General features: G+C 42.6%; 1 protein-coding gene across 1 annotated transcript in view; it reads right to left on the reverse strand.

The window, feature by feature from the left end:
• hs6st1a (heparan sulfate 6-O-sulfotransferase 1a) overlaps positions 1 to 16985 on the reverse strand; it is a 62226-nt gene extending 45241 nt beyond the window's left edge. The window contains exon 1 of the mRNA XM_053336365.1: positions 16100 to 16985. Coding sequence (XP_053192340.1) covers positions 16100 to 16599 — 500 coding nt within the window. The 5' untranslated portion in view covers positions 16600 to 16985. The remainder of the gene's footprint in view (positions 1 to 16099) is intronic.
• Positions 16986 to 17498: the final 513 nt, after the last annotated feature.

The following is a 17498-nucleotide window of genomic DNA, read 5'->3' on the forward strand; positions in this document are numbered from 1 at the left end:
CACTGCGGTTTGCAGACAAGCCAAATGCTTGCACCAAATTTCTGATGGATTCTCAGCTGGATCCACTTCCGTACTTTCTACACGTGTAAAAACATTCAAAATGAAGCCGCACGAAAAAAGACAACACAAATATTTTTTGAAGCCTTTTAGATATTACTTGGTGTTTAATTAGTACGGGGACTACAGCTGTGTTCAACTGTGTTTCTCTAAAGTAACTGCAGTACAACGCAACACAACCATCAAATATGGTTTAACATGGATCCACATGAGGCGATGATGCACCAATAAAAGAAGAAGAGGGGAAGACGACTGCCAGCAAATACATATGGATGTAAAGAATACAAGAATTCTAATATAACTTATATAAGTTTATGTGGTAGAAAATGCATTCAACATGTTAGTTAGACAGAAAGAACACATGTGCTGCTTTCTGCAACATAAAGAGAAACTTTGTTGGGAAGAAAACTCCACAGGGCAGCTTTTTATTCAATACAATATGAAAATAATTGATTATTCATTTTCACTAGATCAATTGTATAATTCATTTTTCAAGTAAAATTGCCCAACACTGCCAAGGTTTTACTGATTTTGATTAAGTTGATAGTAGGGTACATTTTTTTGGGTTGATAGGTTGGTAAAAAAAAATTAATTTGAAGATGTCACCTTGGGCTTTGAGAGACTATAATGGACATTTCTCACTACTTTCTGACATTTTACAGACAAAATGATTATTTGAGAAAATAATCAGACAAAAAAAATCAATGCTTATAGTTGCAGTTGAGAGCTTAAGCTTTTATTTTCACTTTCACTACTATCTAAAAGATAAGTTTGGTAAGTTAGGTCCCTAGTTATCAAAAAACCTCTCTGTGTCCTTTCACTACACCATCTTTGTTAATAAGAACCAGAGAAAGGGAGGTGAATGCTTTAATATAAAAGTTGTGAAATCAAATTCTCGGACTTTCCGAGGCATTAATCATGATACGTGTCCTAACATAAAACTGGATTCTTACCAGGCAATAAGTATCAAAACCTGCTTGTTGAGATAAGAAGTAGACAGTGGGATACATGTGTGCTCTCACACTCACACACGGTGAGTCATAAAAGAAAGCTCCTCTCGCTTGTACAGAAAGTGAACAACCACAAAAAAAAACAGGTCGAGGCGAGTGGCACACGGAGCGTGACAGACTTTCAGTTATGACTTATTACTTTGGGGGAGAAAAACAAATAAACGACAGAATAATGAAGAGCCAAAAGAAGGATTGAAAAGCAACCCGGGCCGGCACACCTACGAGCCGTGCATCTTTACAAGTTAGGCGACCGTGTGTAAGAGGACCACACAACCACATGTCCGTGTAAACCTCTCAACACAAAAGAGAGAGAGGCATGAACAAAGAGCGAGCCCATATCTGTGTGTATGTGTTTGTGCAGTTGAGTGTGAGGCAGACTCCAGCTGAGAGGGGAAGCAATAGCAATTCCCACTGACCTGAAAACTAGCTTGCCAGCCACCTCAAAATATAGAAGACTGGGCACCAAAAAAAAAAAAAGGGGGGGGGGGGGGGGGGGGTTGTCAGTGATCACGAAAGGCAATGAAAAATACAGAAGGCGAGATTTAGAAATGCGGGAAAGGCCGAGTCGTAGAAAAGATAGGCATTTGAAAACACACACAGACACACACACACACACACACACACACACACACACACACACCAGGTGCAGTGAGAGGGATTACGTGAAGGAACAGGCCTCAACACCCCTTTTGTACTGCCGGCTCAAGTGAAAAGAATGGAGGGGAAAGACGAGATAGAAAGAAGATGGACAGACAGAAAGAAGGAGGAAGGGATCATGTATGCAGCATCTGCACACACCCAACAGGATAAAAAAAAAAAGAAAGAGTGTGTGAGTGTTGGGACTGACTGTATGAGTGTGTAGATGTGTGGGAGCGTGTCCCTTTTTTTGCTTTTGTGACTCCCGAGGTTCCCCGCGGTCAAGAGCGGATCCTCTTTCTCTCTCGTGCCCTCCTTTCATACACTCGTTCCCCCCCTTTTTCTTTTTTTTTTTTTATACACTCACTCCTCGTCCCTCCCTCTCTTTTAGCTCTGCACTGAATGGCCCTCTCTCTCTGATGAGTGACTGATGAATGAAGTAGCTCTTTGAAGTCAAGAGTCACAGCAAGGCTGGTCAAGCGTGAAGAGATGCCGGACAAAAGACGGCAGCGAGCGACAGAGAGAGAGAGAGAGGGAGAGAGAGAGAGAGAGAGAGAGCGAGAGATGGGAGAAAGGAAGGAAGGGAGGAAGAGAGAGGACGGGTGAGAAGGAGGAGGAGGGGGGGGGTACATTCAACAAGAGAAAACGTCAAACAGCGAACATCCATAAAGTCAGCGAGGGACAGAGGCATAGTGTGTGTGTGTGTGTGTGTGTGGTAAGAGAGAGAGAGAGAGTGAGAGAAAGAGAGAGAGAGAGAGAGAGGCCTGGTCTGCATTTTTGCATGAGTGCCTCCGAGTGTTTGCATTGTGGCGCTCAACATGCAAAAAACCAGCATCACGCAAGCGGGAAATAACCCATGTCATGGCGGGGTGACATCTTTCTGGAACAGGCCTGTTGGACTACAGAGACCGCCTGGAGGTCTTTGGGGTTTTTTTTTTTTTTTTTTTATAGCTTTCTCGCTTTCCTTTGCTGCTATGGCCACTGAGAAACCAATCGATTGCTTATGGGGCAGATTTTTTAAATAAATCCCAAAACAGTGCCACCCTGTTTTACTTACTTTTCGGTGGTTTTCTTGTTTTTGTTGCATTATAGTCATTGTTGTGGCTTTCTCTTTCCCCTTCTGCAAATGATTAGCCTTTTTTAGTTTGTTCTTTCCTATGTTTATATGTGTTAACTGCCTTATTTTTATTCTTTTTTTTTTCTTTTTTTTTTGGTAGTTGAGTTGCTCTCCCACACTGCTCCGACAACAGTTCGTGAGGATTTAGTTCTGAACTCATTTCTCAGCTTAAAAAGAAAAGTTGACATTAAACTGAAAACTATACAACAATGTACTGAGAGAACAACAACATCTGGAAGTTGCTCAGTAAACAGTTTCCCAGCGTGATTAAAATGCCTTTTCTTGAAAGGCTCATTGGTGGCGGCAGGGAACATTTGGTGGGAAGTTTTTTGAGCAACCGCTGCTATCTGCTGTAGCTTTCTAGGAATGATACCAGCCTGATAGAAATTGAGATGGCAGCAGCGCAACAGGCAGACATTCAGAAGGCTGTTTTGCTAGTCTTTGTTTTGGTTTGATTTGTCCAATAATTAAGGATGTGGATGCTCTGCCAAGTAAAAATTTGACAACAAACAAAAACTAAAAGGCTGAATGTTTTTTATATCTCAAATGGTTGATAGCTGATGTAATGGGTAATGTTTACTGATCATTCCAACAAAAAAAAAAAAAAAAAAAAAAAAAGACATATTTATCAGTGTTTGAGAATTTGGGGAGTTGGAGATTTTGGATTCCTGTTTGCTTCTTTCTGTCAGTGAAGAGTCACGCCTGAGGTCGTGTTAGGAGTGACTTCACGCTTGCATGAGAAAATGCAGCTCACCCCACGGTCAAAAACAAACAAAAAAAAGTTGAACCTGGCTCATCGACCTGTGTGCTTTGTTAGCCAGCACACATGTCATGTAAACTACAGTCTAATGTGAACTGAATTTGAGCCGTTTAACTGGCGCTTGCTGAGACAGAAGATAAAATATTTGGTGCTGTGATGTCTTTCCTCCTTCCTGCCTTCTTATTATAAACCGCTGTGTAGGATTTTGGTTCAGACTTATCTTTAAACTCTCATATCTATAACTCGAACTACACTCGATCACTCTTTCCTCTTTAAGCGCTGAGAATGAAGTTTCCACACTCTGACTGAACGTTACCTTCTGTTGCAATACTGTTGCACAACGACTTTTCCCCAAACTGATGTGTTTCTACACATTGTTTTTCTTATTCCAGTCTCATTAGCTTGTTTACTTTACAGCATAACACGGACAACTGGGAAACGGTTAACCGCAATGATCATGTTTTAATCCGTTTTGTGATTTTATTTTTCTGAGAAAGTCAAAATATTTTTTGGGTTTGGTTATGTCCAGGTCGGTGTTCCCATTCATCAGAGGACTTTTGAAAGTTGAACCCCTCCCAAATTGCCCCGAAACACGCCACTTGAAAAACCTTTGGAGTTTTGTAACTGCGGTGGGTCAATGCCAACATTTTTCTTCCAAGGTTCAGTTGACAAGGACAGAGCGGTCATATCTCCAGTGTTTAAATGTGTGTTTGTGAGCAGTTACCCCCGCTTGTAGGAGCACCTATGCACAAGTACTAGTTCAAGGACAGACTGCTCACTGATATACTGCAAACTAAATGTTCAGATTAAGATATTTTCTAAAAATATCTGGCTTGGTTTGAAATTTATGAGTGTGTGATGAATGTGTATTAGCCTCTTCGTGTGGATCTACTGCAACACAGAGAAGCTTTTTAAATTCAATTAAAGACATTACACTGACTCCTGAAAATAGTCTGGCCTCAGTGGGACTGGGTTTTCCCTTCCTATTAAACTCTAAACAGTCAATCTACTGTATGTGCTTGTTAGGACAACCCAAGGCATAATCTAAAATATTAATACATTTGTATCTTTTTCATGCACTATTCTGTACTATCATGCACTACTCTTGTGAATGTCACTATAAAAAAATGTGCTTTCCATGCACAAGAGCTCCTGAAAGTGATCTAAAAGATTTTTCTGTATTTATCTGACACTCTGATATTAAGTTAGACTTGAGGTTAGATTGAGTTTAGGTTTAGTTTCAGTTTCTTTTCTCAAAGCCACAGCAGACATATGTGTCATAAGGGAAGAAGACCACCTCTTAAACTTCTCTATTAGGATGAGATGAAAGTTGAGGGGATGAACAGGTTTGAAGGACACACTTGCTACTATTCTCTTGGCAATTTGGCCCCAAGACCACCACAGTATCCTGTCTGTGCACACGAGGAAATACAAGTCGCAGACAGTAAAAAAAAGGAAAAAAAATAAAAGAGGGCTTCTCCATCTCACAGTTCTCCAGGGTGATAGTGAAAGAGAAGATGACACTCCTCTCGTGTTTATCTCAATCTCACATCAGATCAGATCACTGGAAGATAAAAGCATTTCCTGACACATCACTTCCTCTCTCTGGAGGAGGCGGACACATGCTGGGAACCCAAAACGACAGAGTGGTGGTGGTGGTGGAGGGGGCGGGAGGAAGTGAAACTTATTTTTTGACAGTGAAAGAAAGAAGTGGTGGTGGTGGTGGTGGTGATGGGGGGGGTGGGGGTGGGGGTCAAAGGTAAATTAGAGGGGGCAATGGGAAAAAATGAAAGTACAGAGGTTAAAACCTACATACTTGTGGCCCAGATCCACAGCGCTGTGCTGGATGAGGAGGAGGAGGAGGCAATCAGAGACAAAGAGGTGAAGAGACACTAAGAATAGTATAACTGGATTAGCTTTAACACTGACCTTTATTCAGCAGGGCTCTCCCTCGCTCTCTCAATTGCTCTTTACTGCTGTTACAGGAGAGGACTGTCCTACTTTTTAACTGTTAAGTTTGCCTCTGCAGCAATCTATGTCGAGATGAAAAGAGATTTATTTAACCCTTGTTTGACCGGATCAGCTCCCTGACAGCTGTGTGTGTGCAGGGGTGGTGTACAGTATGCGTTTGTGTGGTGAGAGGAAGGTGGAACAATTACTCGTTTTTGAAATCGGTCCAGATTTGCTGTATGTGCAAAGTACACTGAGATAGCTTCTGAAGTGATTTGGCGCTATACAAATAAAACTGACCTGTCAAATTAATTATTAACACTGTCTTCACAAGCTTTGAAAAAGTTTGGTTTAAGTCTGGAAAGTAGTGGAAGTTTGGCGACAATCAAATTTTGCCAACTATAAAGAAAACTGTAGTCTGCAAATTTGATCCGCTGTAGATAATCATAGTTTTTTCTGCATTCTGAACAAAATGAAAACTCATGGCAGCACTCTGGTTAAAAAGCTCTCTGCGGTCCACAGTCTGTACTATTTACACTTGGCTGAAGACGCTTTCATCGGGAATGAAGCGCCACTCTTGAAAAAAAAAAAAGGAGCACAATCAGTGATCTGTCTTTTTTATATTTGTTTGTCCGCTGAAATCCATCATCTGCACGCACAGCTGTTCAAATCAAATATCCTGCTGTACATTTGTTTCAAACTTGGTAACAGTGTCTACATTTATTCATCAAAGCTCCTGGTCTGTCTGTGAGCTTACCTGTTTCACCAGAGGCAGACTGGCTCACTCGCTACTGTGGATGGGGGAAATTAAATCAATAAATACAAACACTGTTGATTTCTTCCCGTGGAGCTGACATGAAAACAGCAGTAAATTTCTGCTGATGTTTCTTCAACTTTCTTCCTTGTTAAAAAGGGTTTTTTTGGAGGAGCTCCATCTTTCCTAATTGAGGGTCTTAGGATAGAGGATTTTGGTATTCTGCACTAAAAACCCCCTGAGGCAAATGTGTGATTTGTGAAATTGAGCTAGATAAATAAAAATGGACTTGTGGTTTTCATAAAGAGTGAGATGTTGAAATCTTTTATGAAACTGCTGTTTTGGAGGTAAAAAATCAAACTTCCAACACTCAAAAAGCTTCATATAAATCACCTAATGCTTTCTCCCCCCTTTTTTAAACTGAAGGTTTTGTACAGAAATAAGATAATTTATGCTTGTTATAAATGTATCTTCATAATATGTAGATCATTTATTGAAGCCTGGGAGTTTATAGACAATAATTAGTTGAAACCACAATAACAATATTGGTGAGAAGATTTACAGCTAAGTATTTCTCTCAAATGTTTCTACCACTGACACATTTCATTTGTGGTTTAACAAACACATATTATCACACTGACTTGTAAACATTGAGCACACACATTCACACAGTATACACCCATGGGTCCCAAATTGACACCCACCGATCACTCATTTCCGATAAAGGGACTCGGGGAGTCACTCAAAGCACTTCTATACCCACATCTAAAACTGTGTTGTGAAACTGTAGAAGAGCTCAAGACAGTCTGAGGTAAAGCAGAGCCGGCCACAGACCATCTCAAGTGCTGCTAGTTTCTCTGCACAGTTTACCATACAGGACATTAGCTAGCTACACAACATCGCAGTTATCCACTAAATTGACCCACGCCTCCTCTCAGGTGCAAGTTACCATTAATAAAATAGCTTGAAATTAGTGTATATGTGACACAAAAAGGCAATTTATTATTCTAGTGGGTAAACACTTTCTGTGGCTGCTGGATCTTTTGGCAGGTGAATCAGAAAGTTAATTTGGACACTGTATACACTTGAACACATGCAACCTCTGCTTGAACGCACATACACACACACACACAAACTCACACACTACACGGATAACGTTTTCAGTTTCAAAAGAAGCAACTCTGGTGATTTACAGCTCTGCCCTAGAGCGAAACAGACAAACCAAGTGTAGCAGAATGAGGAATCTCTGCCTTCTCCTTCACTGTCTTTCCATGAATGGCGTCAGCCTTTTAGCTCTTCTGGTCAGACACACACACACAGACACACACATACACTCAAGACAAAAGGCTTAAGTCCCGAGATGGCATGATGGGTAGAAAAATGGAGAGGAATGATGGGAAAAGACAGGGTGAGGCGTGGATGGATGGAAGCGGACACAACAGTATCATTCATTCTCTTTTTGGGATTTGGTAAAAGTTAGCCTACTGTGTGTGTGTGTGCCTAAAGAAGAGACAGTCCCAATCAGTTAAAACTCCTCCCCCTAATTCAAAGAGGCAGTACGGGATTTGCATTTTTCCCACAATTCAATTAACACGCTTGTCAGCCTCCCCTCTCCGTTCACATGCCTCCTTTGGCGATCTCTCGCTCGCACACATACAAACACGCTCCCGCAAACACGTCAGCTTCATGAATAGATGCATTTATTCATAAAAACGGAACGCATGCAGAAAATGGATGCATTTATTTATGTGTTTACAAATACTGAGAGCAGCTCCGACAGAGAGATGAGGAGAAGCTCACGGGTCACATCCTGCCTGGACTTGTCACATCCTGGGACATGAAAAGACAGTGCCGTTAATGGATGCAGAGCGCCGTCCCCGGGGACGTCTTTCCCGCTCGTTCCCTCCGTCCTTCTGTATCTCAGGAGAGGAACGGAAGACAGGAAGGAGGAGGGAAAAGGGGGTGCCATCAAAGAATTGGGCACCGTTGGTTGGGATGTTAAAAGAAAAGACAGAGACGTTCAGGGTCGATATGTAGCGAGAGACCAGATGACAGAGACAAGGCCAAACCAGATTTAGAAACCAGGAACTATAATCAGCCACTGACTTTGCCGAGAGGGCCAGATAATGACTTTTGCTTGCCTCTTGTCTGATTAATAGCCTGTAATCCTATTCTCATGGATAGCATGCCATAGCATTCCTTAGCACCACTCATTAACCACTATAGAAATACCCACTAATCAGTCGGTCGCTTTTAGCTAGCCAGGCTAATGCTAGGCTAGGCTAATCAATAGACAGTAATCCTGTTGGCGGAGCTGCTGCAGCGTAGCGCCCCTCATTACCAGCCATAGAAATGTCTGCTAATCATTCACCGCACGGTTATTTGTCCACGGGGCTGCAGAATCTCTTTAGTGAGGAGGGGGTGGGAGGGAGGTGGAGTGGGGGTGGGGTGGGGTGGGAGTGGGGGTGACATTTGACAGTCGGCTGCTGAGGGTGGAAGAGACAGAGTGACACAGTCACGGAGGCTGTGTAATGATTAAGAAATACATCACTCTTGCTTTTTCCTCTCTGTACTTGGTGGTTGCATGTACAGTCTGATGGGTCTGGAGAGGCCCTGCGCTATGTTGATGTCATTCATGTTTTATCCATCAATGAAAGACCCTTGCAAATCCATAACGGCTAATCAATACTGAAGGCTTGCAGGCAGACCTAAGATAACCCCTCACAGACCACCAATAGAGACAATCATCGGCGGTTGAGCAGCTTCCTGTCCTTGTCCCATCTTTACAATGCACTGAAGTGAGACAGCTGGGGCAAATCAATTTTGGCAACAGCCTTAACTCGACTTGACCCTAGCGGTTTGGACGAGGCACAGTGTTAAGTCTATGATCGTCCTTAAGAACAGAAGAATCCGCAGACCTTTTCTTTTTTTTCCCCTACAGCACGAGTTTGGTTTTAATCAAGCCATTTCGCATCCCTGATCAACTCCAGCCAAACAGTGGTCTGCTGCAAAATGGCTTCAGACGGCAGATGTGGCAGGGACTCAAAGTAAAGCCCCATGTGTCTGTAGCGAGGGGGGCCCCATCAGAGGTATCCGCATAGCCTCTTTGAGCTACGGTTTCAACTCTGAATTGTGAGGTTGGGTTATACGTTACGGTGACCCCAAGCTGAACCAGAGTTGAACTCTTGTGGTCGAGAGGAAGCGGCGGTGTAGTCGAGAGAGGCCTGTCAACACTTGCCTCAAGCCACTGAAGAAGAAAACACATAGGGGCCATATCTCACCCTTTTTATGTGTGAGATTACGTGTTAGTCGACCATCCTTTCACTATATTGTGAAGGGCAGAGCATAAAACTTGAAGAGCCACTTGCTTGACTGCATTATCTGCTTCTGCTAGACTGATCTAGTGTTGATTTGAAGTTAGGATACTGTGTCAGTGAGCAGGAGAAAAATGTAGCGATTATATCTGCTAATTTTTTTACTGGATTGTATTTCTTTTTATGAACTAATTGATTGTTTAGTGCAGTGGTGCCCCAACTATTTTGGGCAGGACCCCACCAAGGGGGTCATGACATAAGGGTTGTGGGATAATTACCAGTTTTTACCAATTTACCAAGTTTTGAAAGAAAAAAAATGTTTTTCATACTCTCTTCTGATTTATGCTTTTATCAAATGAATTACTGGATGATTTTATCTCTTCAAGCCTCAAAAGAGTACTCAAACAAAACAACTTGAGGAGAAATAATTACATATTGATTGAAGTGGTGACAAGATAACATATTTGCAAGTTGTCATCATTTGGGTTTTTGGGACTTGTTCTTTTTAGAGGCTGCGTAGGTTACAAGCCAAAAAACGGATAGAAACCATTGGCTGAGTGTTTAAAATGTCAAATACAAATCCTTTTCACCAGTTAGCAGACCCCAAAGTGACATCTTAAAATAGCTTATTCTGACTGACAACCAGACCCACCAGTGGAAAAAAAGAAAATTATTCAACCTACAGCGACATAAAAGAGGGGGAAGTCAACTAATCTTCACATTTAAGAAGCTGTAGCCCCCAAATGTTTGCTAGTTTTACTTGAAAAATAAAGTAATGACCACAAAGTTTAATCAATCATTAAAAGAATGCACTGATTCATCTCTAATGAAGGATTAAGGACAAAATGTGAACAAGAATCCATCACGTTTGCTAATTTATCACCATGAAATTAACTCTAATGCCTCTGCCCATTACTCACAAAGTCAACAGGTATTTCTCACAAGCCAATTAAAGGCTGCTTTCCAGTAAAATAAGCTGGATTGTCCCAAAAGGGAAGGCGATTTGAGTTCAGTAAGCAGGCAGGGAATAACTGGCTGGAGGGATGTGAGAATGTTTATTGGGAATGCTGGAACGTGGTGCAGTCGCAGTCGCGGGATGAGCGGACGTAACCGGCTTTGGAGCGCCTGGTCGCCAGCGCTTAAACCCGGCTAATCTGATTGGATTAACACCGACCTGCCTGGCTACACATGAGCGCGCACATGCACTTCATACAGACATGGACACACACACACACATACACACACACATAAATATACATGCCAATCAGCCTGGACTGCCTCTGCAGCTTCCTGGAGTTCATCTGGATTCTGGGTTGTGCTGGCTGGCTGGCTGATGGCACCATGCTGGGTTAACACATGCACACGCATCCGCTTTCACCCCACACACACATATACACACACACACACACACGCACGCACACACATCACTGAGCCATCTTAGAGCGCACTGATTTGTGCTGTGAATCTGAAACAGACCTATTGAAAGAAGAGTAATGCCCAGTGCTTGACAACCGTGCTAATTGACTAGCCCCCTCCCCAGCAATGAAACTAAGCGTTTTCACCCCTCAATCTTTTATTTTTTCAATCATTGACTGACAGCTCGCCTCTTGTCCCACCCCCATGCCATCCTCTTCCTCATATTACTCTTCATCGTCTCCATCTCCTCTTCTGTCCCCTTGCCCTCTCTCCCAAACCCATTCCCCCCTCTCCCCCTTCATACTCATACATGTAATCATTCATTAGAACCAAGGCAGTTGTCCATTAGGCAAAGCAGCCATTTTGGAAATTGCAGCAAATCTTCCATGAAAAGACATTTCCTCTAATGCGGTAGTCACGCTCGGAGGGAGAGGGAGAGAGAGGGATGGCAAAAGGAGAGAAAGAAAGACGAGGGGGCAGAGATGGAAAGAAGAAAAAAAAAAGAAGAGAGAAAAGTGAAGGAGAGAGACAGAGAGAGCCCCCTGGCCATAAAGCCACCAAGCGGAAAGCAAGCCTGCTGTTTGATTAGAGAGTGACACCATCATGGAGGGATGGAGGGAGGAAGGAGGGAGGGAAGGAAAGGAAAGGGAGGGAAAGTGTTTCAATGGCAAGCTGAGGGGATGAAGAGGAGGCGGGAGAGAAAGAGATGCAGAGAAAAAACAGGGAGTGATTTGAGAGAGGACCGAGATAGAGGCAGTAAAATTAGCCCCATCACTTCGCTTACTAAAACGCTCTATGACACACTGGGATTAAACACACACACACACACACACACACACACACCAGACACACACACACACACACACAGAGTCATGAGATGTGTGCACACATACACAGGACAGATGGTATCCTCCATCTGAAAGTGTGGCTCTAATTTGAGTAAAGTGATAGGAACCTCCTTAACCAATTAAAAGCTCCATATCTAAGGCCTTGCATTAGGGTTTGTTTCTGTTTGTTTCACACACACTCATTAGGGTGTATACTCTGTGTGTGTGTGAGTGTGTTCAGAGTGTGTGTCAGTGTGTGTCCCATGGGATCAGTCAAGAATATTAAAACTGATATAAGAGGTGGAAAATGACAAATCCACGAGTGGCGCAGTGTTTAGTATGTGAGTTCTTTTGTCCCACAATGCCACCCTTCATCTCGTTCTCATCTCATCACCGATCAGACAGACCTGTCTCCCCTATTACTAACCATTCATCTTGCCGCCGCTCACTCCCGCTTAATGCGCCTTCCTCTAAAGCTGACACATTTGTCACCAGACCAAACTGAGCCTAATCCATCGTAGCATCCCTTCCCCACAATTTACGATATAGTGAATATGAAAAACCACCGTATTTGCTCCAATTTCCTCAGTGTCTCAAATATGTTTTTTTTTTCATGCTCCTTTGAAGTAGAAACATTTTGAAGAAAAAAGGTGCAATAAACAGCAATAGAGACCCCATCTGTAGAATCAATAAATAATACAGCCAGGACAATGGGCCTTGTAAATGTTACGACATCCATACAGAACAGTTTAATAGAGGCTTTAGACAATCAGAAATGTTTTTAAAATCTCGCAAATGTCAGACCGGCTGTCTCTCTCTGTCATTTAAAGGGCATCTGGTGAGCTAAGATGCCATTATACTTTGGTTTCCAAGATATACACAAGTAGAGCTGAAACAATTAGTCAATTAAGCAAATAGTTGTTTGAAATTAATCAGCAACAATTTTGATAATCATAACATTGTTTTTCATGATCATAAAATGACCAAAACCCCCCCCCCCACACAGTTTATGTTTGGGGTTTGGGACCTGCTGCTCTGACAAAACAAGCTATTTAAAAAGATGTCAACACTTTGCTGTAATCAAGAAAATAATGAGCAGATTAACCAACAACTCAAATAACTGTTAATTGTTTTCATATTCAAATGAAAGCAATAGAGTAAATATGAAGAAATACAGGAAATGGAATTTACAACTTGCCAAGCACTGATTCATTTTTTAATTTTTTCCATCTTTCCTTGTGAAATTATTTGTCTTTTACATTCAGGAGGCATTTATGCTTCAATCCAGCTAATGGAAATGGCCTTTATTCACATTTTATTTTTGCAGCATATACAATGTTTGTGTAAAATCTGCTTGACAGCTGGATGACAACACAGCTGCAGCATTGAAACACTGGGACTGCTGCTGTGTGGCCAAAGATTTCTAGATAGTCTGCAGCAGTTTTTCTATCTCTTGTTGTTAACGCAGCAACTCCAAACCACTTCCTCCACAGAGTGAGCAGATACGTGTCAGACACATAAATCTGTCAAACAACTGGCTGGGGTTAGAGACAGCGTACTGCCACTGACAAAAGTACGCACAGCTGATCTGAAAACTATGCATACGACACTGCGCCAAGAAATCCCTCAACACCATTCTGTGAACACAGGCCATCTTTTTCACACTTTCTCCAACCTCTCAACCGCACTACTACTGCCATGAAGACAAGTGTGCCTAAACGAGCAATGCCACAGGGATATGAGTGGGTCAAACAATGAGAGACATAAACCTTTGAGGGCAAATGCACACAGACAGTAGCACATATAAAGAAACAGGCAATGAGACAGAAAAAGAAACAAAAATCTGGACAGAGTGTGCTTCCAGTTTCTCTTCAGAGCTTCTCATCACAGCAATTCACTTCTCTTCCCTGTGGAAGTGGAGCTGCGTGTAATATGGAGCAGCACTGTTTTTCTTCAGGGTGCTATTAAGCTTATAGTCCCTTGTTTCTCCTGTCAGGAGTGATAGGATAGTCGATTATACCAGAGGCAAGAGATCCTCTCTCTGCTGCGCTCACACCCCTGCATTCATACCGAGACCTCTCGCATCTACTCTGCCTTCCTGTCTCTTTCTGTTCCCGAGGCCTCTCCAGGTGCATACAAACGCAGACACACAAATAAACACACACCCACACGAGTTTAGGCTTTGAAACAGCGCTCACAAAGTGATGAAAGGCCGTTTATCCTGCGTCCACTGTGATATCTCAGCTCGCCATGCAGAATGGCCGGACACGTTATCACCTCTGACCGGGGGAAACCACGGGAGTCAGGACTGACGCCAGCAGCAAATACCAGTGCTAGTGTGTGTGTATGTGTGTGTGTCCCAGCGGTAATAATCACCCGGATTAGAGCGGAGCCAAACCCCTGCAGGGTCCCCCCTTCTCTCCCCCTTTACCCGCCCAGCCCAGCCCTGCCCAGCCTGCATCTCTGATCCCCAGTTTAAGCAGCCATGGGAAGCAGAGCAGCCGGCTTGACATCTCCAGCGCGCCTGGCTGGGAGACAGACAGGCAGAGAAGCGAAAAACACTTCTTTCTTTTTTTTAAAAAAAAATTCCCACATATTTCTGCATCCTCTTTGTCCTATTGATTATCCACAGCCAAAATAAAATATTGAACAAGCTTAAGCAACACAAAGACACATAACCCATTCAACAAGCATACCCTTTAACCACAAGGGTGCAGTGAAATGGAAGTTGATACAGCCGTCAATATGTCTGGGAGAGGGATGCAATATGTTGGCAACAACAATGGGGAGGCGCATAGAAGAAATGGGTTATAACTTAATAAGAATGTGTGTCGTGTCTGAATACCTCGCAGTCAATGTGAGGGATTATTACTGAGTGGAAATGTTGCCTGGATGTATTACACTCCCCTGCCTGAAATAAATTCAGCCGTGTCTCTGTATGAGATTCAGTGGGAGGGCGCCTTGATATTGGCACCCATCAACAATTGTCAGACACGCTGTTGAGCTCCTGTGGCATTTGTGACAGCGCAATGTAGAAATGTCAATAATCATTTGTCTCTCAGCATCTATTATCATCCCACTACTTCATGTAGATGCACACAATCCTGGCTATTCTTCAAATCGAAATCATGCTATAAAGCTGTCCCACTCAGTCAAAAGAAAGACCTTTGATTTCAGATAACCCAGAGACCGATGTAACATTACTCATTAACATCAGGCTCCAATTTGTGGCATTCGGTTATAGGGACATAACAACATTTTATTACCCTATGTTAATGTTTTATCCTCTCTGGTGTAACTGCTGCATATTTGTGGAATAAATTAAACCAAAAATAGCTGCATACTCACGTAAAGTTTTGATATTTTGAGTGAATTGCTTAGATTAGACCCATTATAATTGTCTCTCCAGAGGAATAAGCCTTGCATTAGAGGCCGTTTTGTAAACCAGACAGAGATTAGAGAGAAGTGGGACTGGCAGTGAAGATGGAGAACGTTCGTTTAGTCATTTCCTTTTGGTTTGATTGGTTTTGATTATCTCAATGTGATCTTATGTTACAGAAAAGCAATTTTAAAAGCTTAGTGAGTTAAAAGTTACCTTATTAGACCTTAAGGTATATTTTCACTACTATTTCTGCACTGCAACTATCATCTAAAAACAACCATATTACAAACACAGTAGTCAAGTTTCAGTGATATAATGACAATAATATAGATTTCAATTTTCTGATTACAGGTTATATCTCAAACTTCACATTTTGGGGCTTCTTCTTAATCTACAGTTAAGCATTTCTGCAGATTAGATTCTGTGTTTAAATATGATGTCAGAGGGGAGGGCTATTAATTAAAACAATTAGTGAGGACTGATGTAAAATATTAGATTTCAGTCAAAGGAGCTAATTCAGGGACTTAAAACCATGCAGTAAGTTTTTTTAAAAAGTTGATAAATTACATGATAATCAAAAAGAAACTGACAGAAGAACAGGGTGCACGATATGCAAATAGTGATTTTTGCTGTTTGATGTTACATTTTAAGGTAAAATAAGATGTGTTATTAAAAAGGATAGGTAGACATTATAAACTATAGCTTCAGCCTACATCTTTTTTTTGGACTGCAGGAATCTTTTAAGTTGTGTTGAGTATCTGCCTCCTTTTTATGTGCTTATGCATGTATGGATTTATGCATTTAAACATGTGACCTAATTATTTCTGTTACTGATTGCAGAGTGAAATACATTTTTAAAAGACCTCAAAGATTTACCTTTGATTCTTCTGCTTGTTCTCCTTCTTGTTGAGCACACCGGGCACACAGTTGGTCAGCTCGGTCCAGTCGGCGTGCAAGCCGCAGCTCCAGCCGGTGGAGAACCGGGAGAAGAGCCAGGTCTCCTTGCGGTTCGGCCGGTAGCAGGTACACTTCTTCTGGCCCGGTCTGCAGTCGCAAGGAACCTCCAGACGGACATTTTGGACCAGGTGCCTGCCGAAGGTAGTTCCCCCGGTCTTCTGGATGTGCAAAAACACGATCACGTCCTCCCCTTTGATTTGAAAATCAATCGTCCTCTCCAAGTCCCTGACCGGGAAGTAGTATTTCTTAACGTAGTGGGGGTCCGGAGTTGGGAAGATGTCCCCCTCGTCCTCCTCCGTGAAATAACCGTGCGGGGAGCCGAAATTGATCACCCCGGGGGCCACGTACTGATAGAGAATCAGCATGAAACACACGGATCCGACGACGATCAACAAGAATTTGCTGCTCCTCTCGACCATGGTCCTTCCCAGTGCGGTCCCTGCAGCACGCTACCATTTCCCAGTCAAGCCGGCGACACGGAGCAGGGCGCTCGGCTTCTTCATGCTCGCTCCCCCCCGCCGAGAAGATGGGTTTTCCACGGGGCTCAAGAGTGGCTCATATCGCTTCGAGACGACCGGCGAAGTTGGCTCATCGTTCACCGACAGACCGCTCAACACCGTGAAAGACGCATTGTAACTCGTTTAAAAACCGGCCCCTCTCTCCCTCTCTCCCTCTCTCTCTTTCGCTCGCTCTCTCTCTCTCTCTCTCTCACTCACTTTAGCAGCAGCGGCCGACCCTCCCCCGTTTACTTTACTTTGGTTTCTAGTCCGCACAAAAACACAAAAACACAAGCCACAGCCTCACTGCATCACCATGGAGCTATGTACCCAGGATGCAGCGCGAATCCTTACCTTTTCAACCCCTCTCTCTCTCTCTCTCTCTCCCCCTCCTCTCTCTCTCTCTCTCTCTCTCTGAAAACCAAGCAAAAGGGAGAGTCGCTTTAATTTATTGGTTGACACGTAACGACTGCGTCACTCAGTTGCCCTCGTCATCTTTTACCAACTCTTACCCCAGTGGTTTTCAGTAGGGGTACTAGTAACCCTGGGGGTACATGAGATTTTTGAGTATATATGTATAAAAATTATAAAATTGAGTTCATGAATTCAGTTTAAAAACATATCTTTATTATAATCCTAAAAGAGGGCATTTTATGTTGATGATTATTCTTAAGTGTACAAATCTTTATTTATAACTAAGTTAATTATTTCTTCTTAGTTATTTTTATATCTTTTTATTTCCAAATAGTTCAAGAGAATGCAGTGTTTTTCAGACACTGATGAGTATTTTACGTCTTTTTTTTCAACCAAAAATGCTTTGC

The sequence above is a fragment of the Scomber japonicus genome, chromosome 16 (assembly GCF_027409825.1).
Source record: "Scomber japonicus isolate fScoJap1 chromosome 16, fScoJap1.pri, whole genome shotgun sequence".
Classification (NCBI taxonomy): domain Eukaryota; kingdom Metazoa; phylum Chordata; class Actinopteri; order Scombriformes; family Scombridae; genus Scomber; species Scomber japonicus.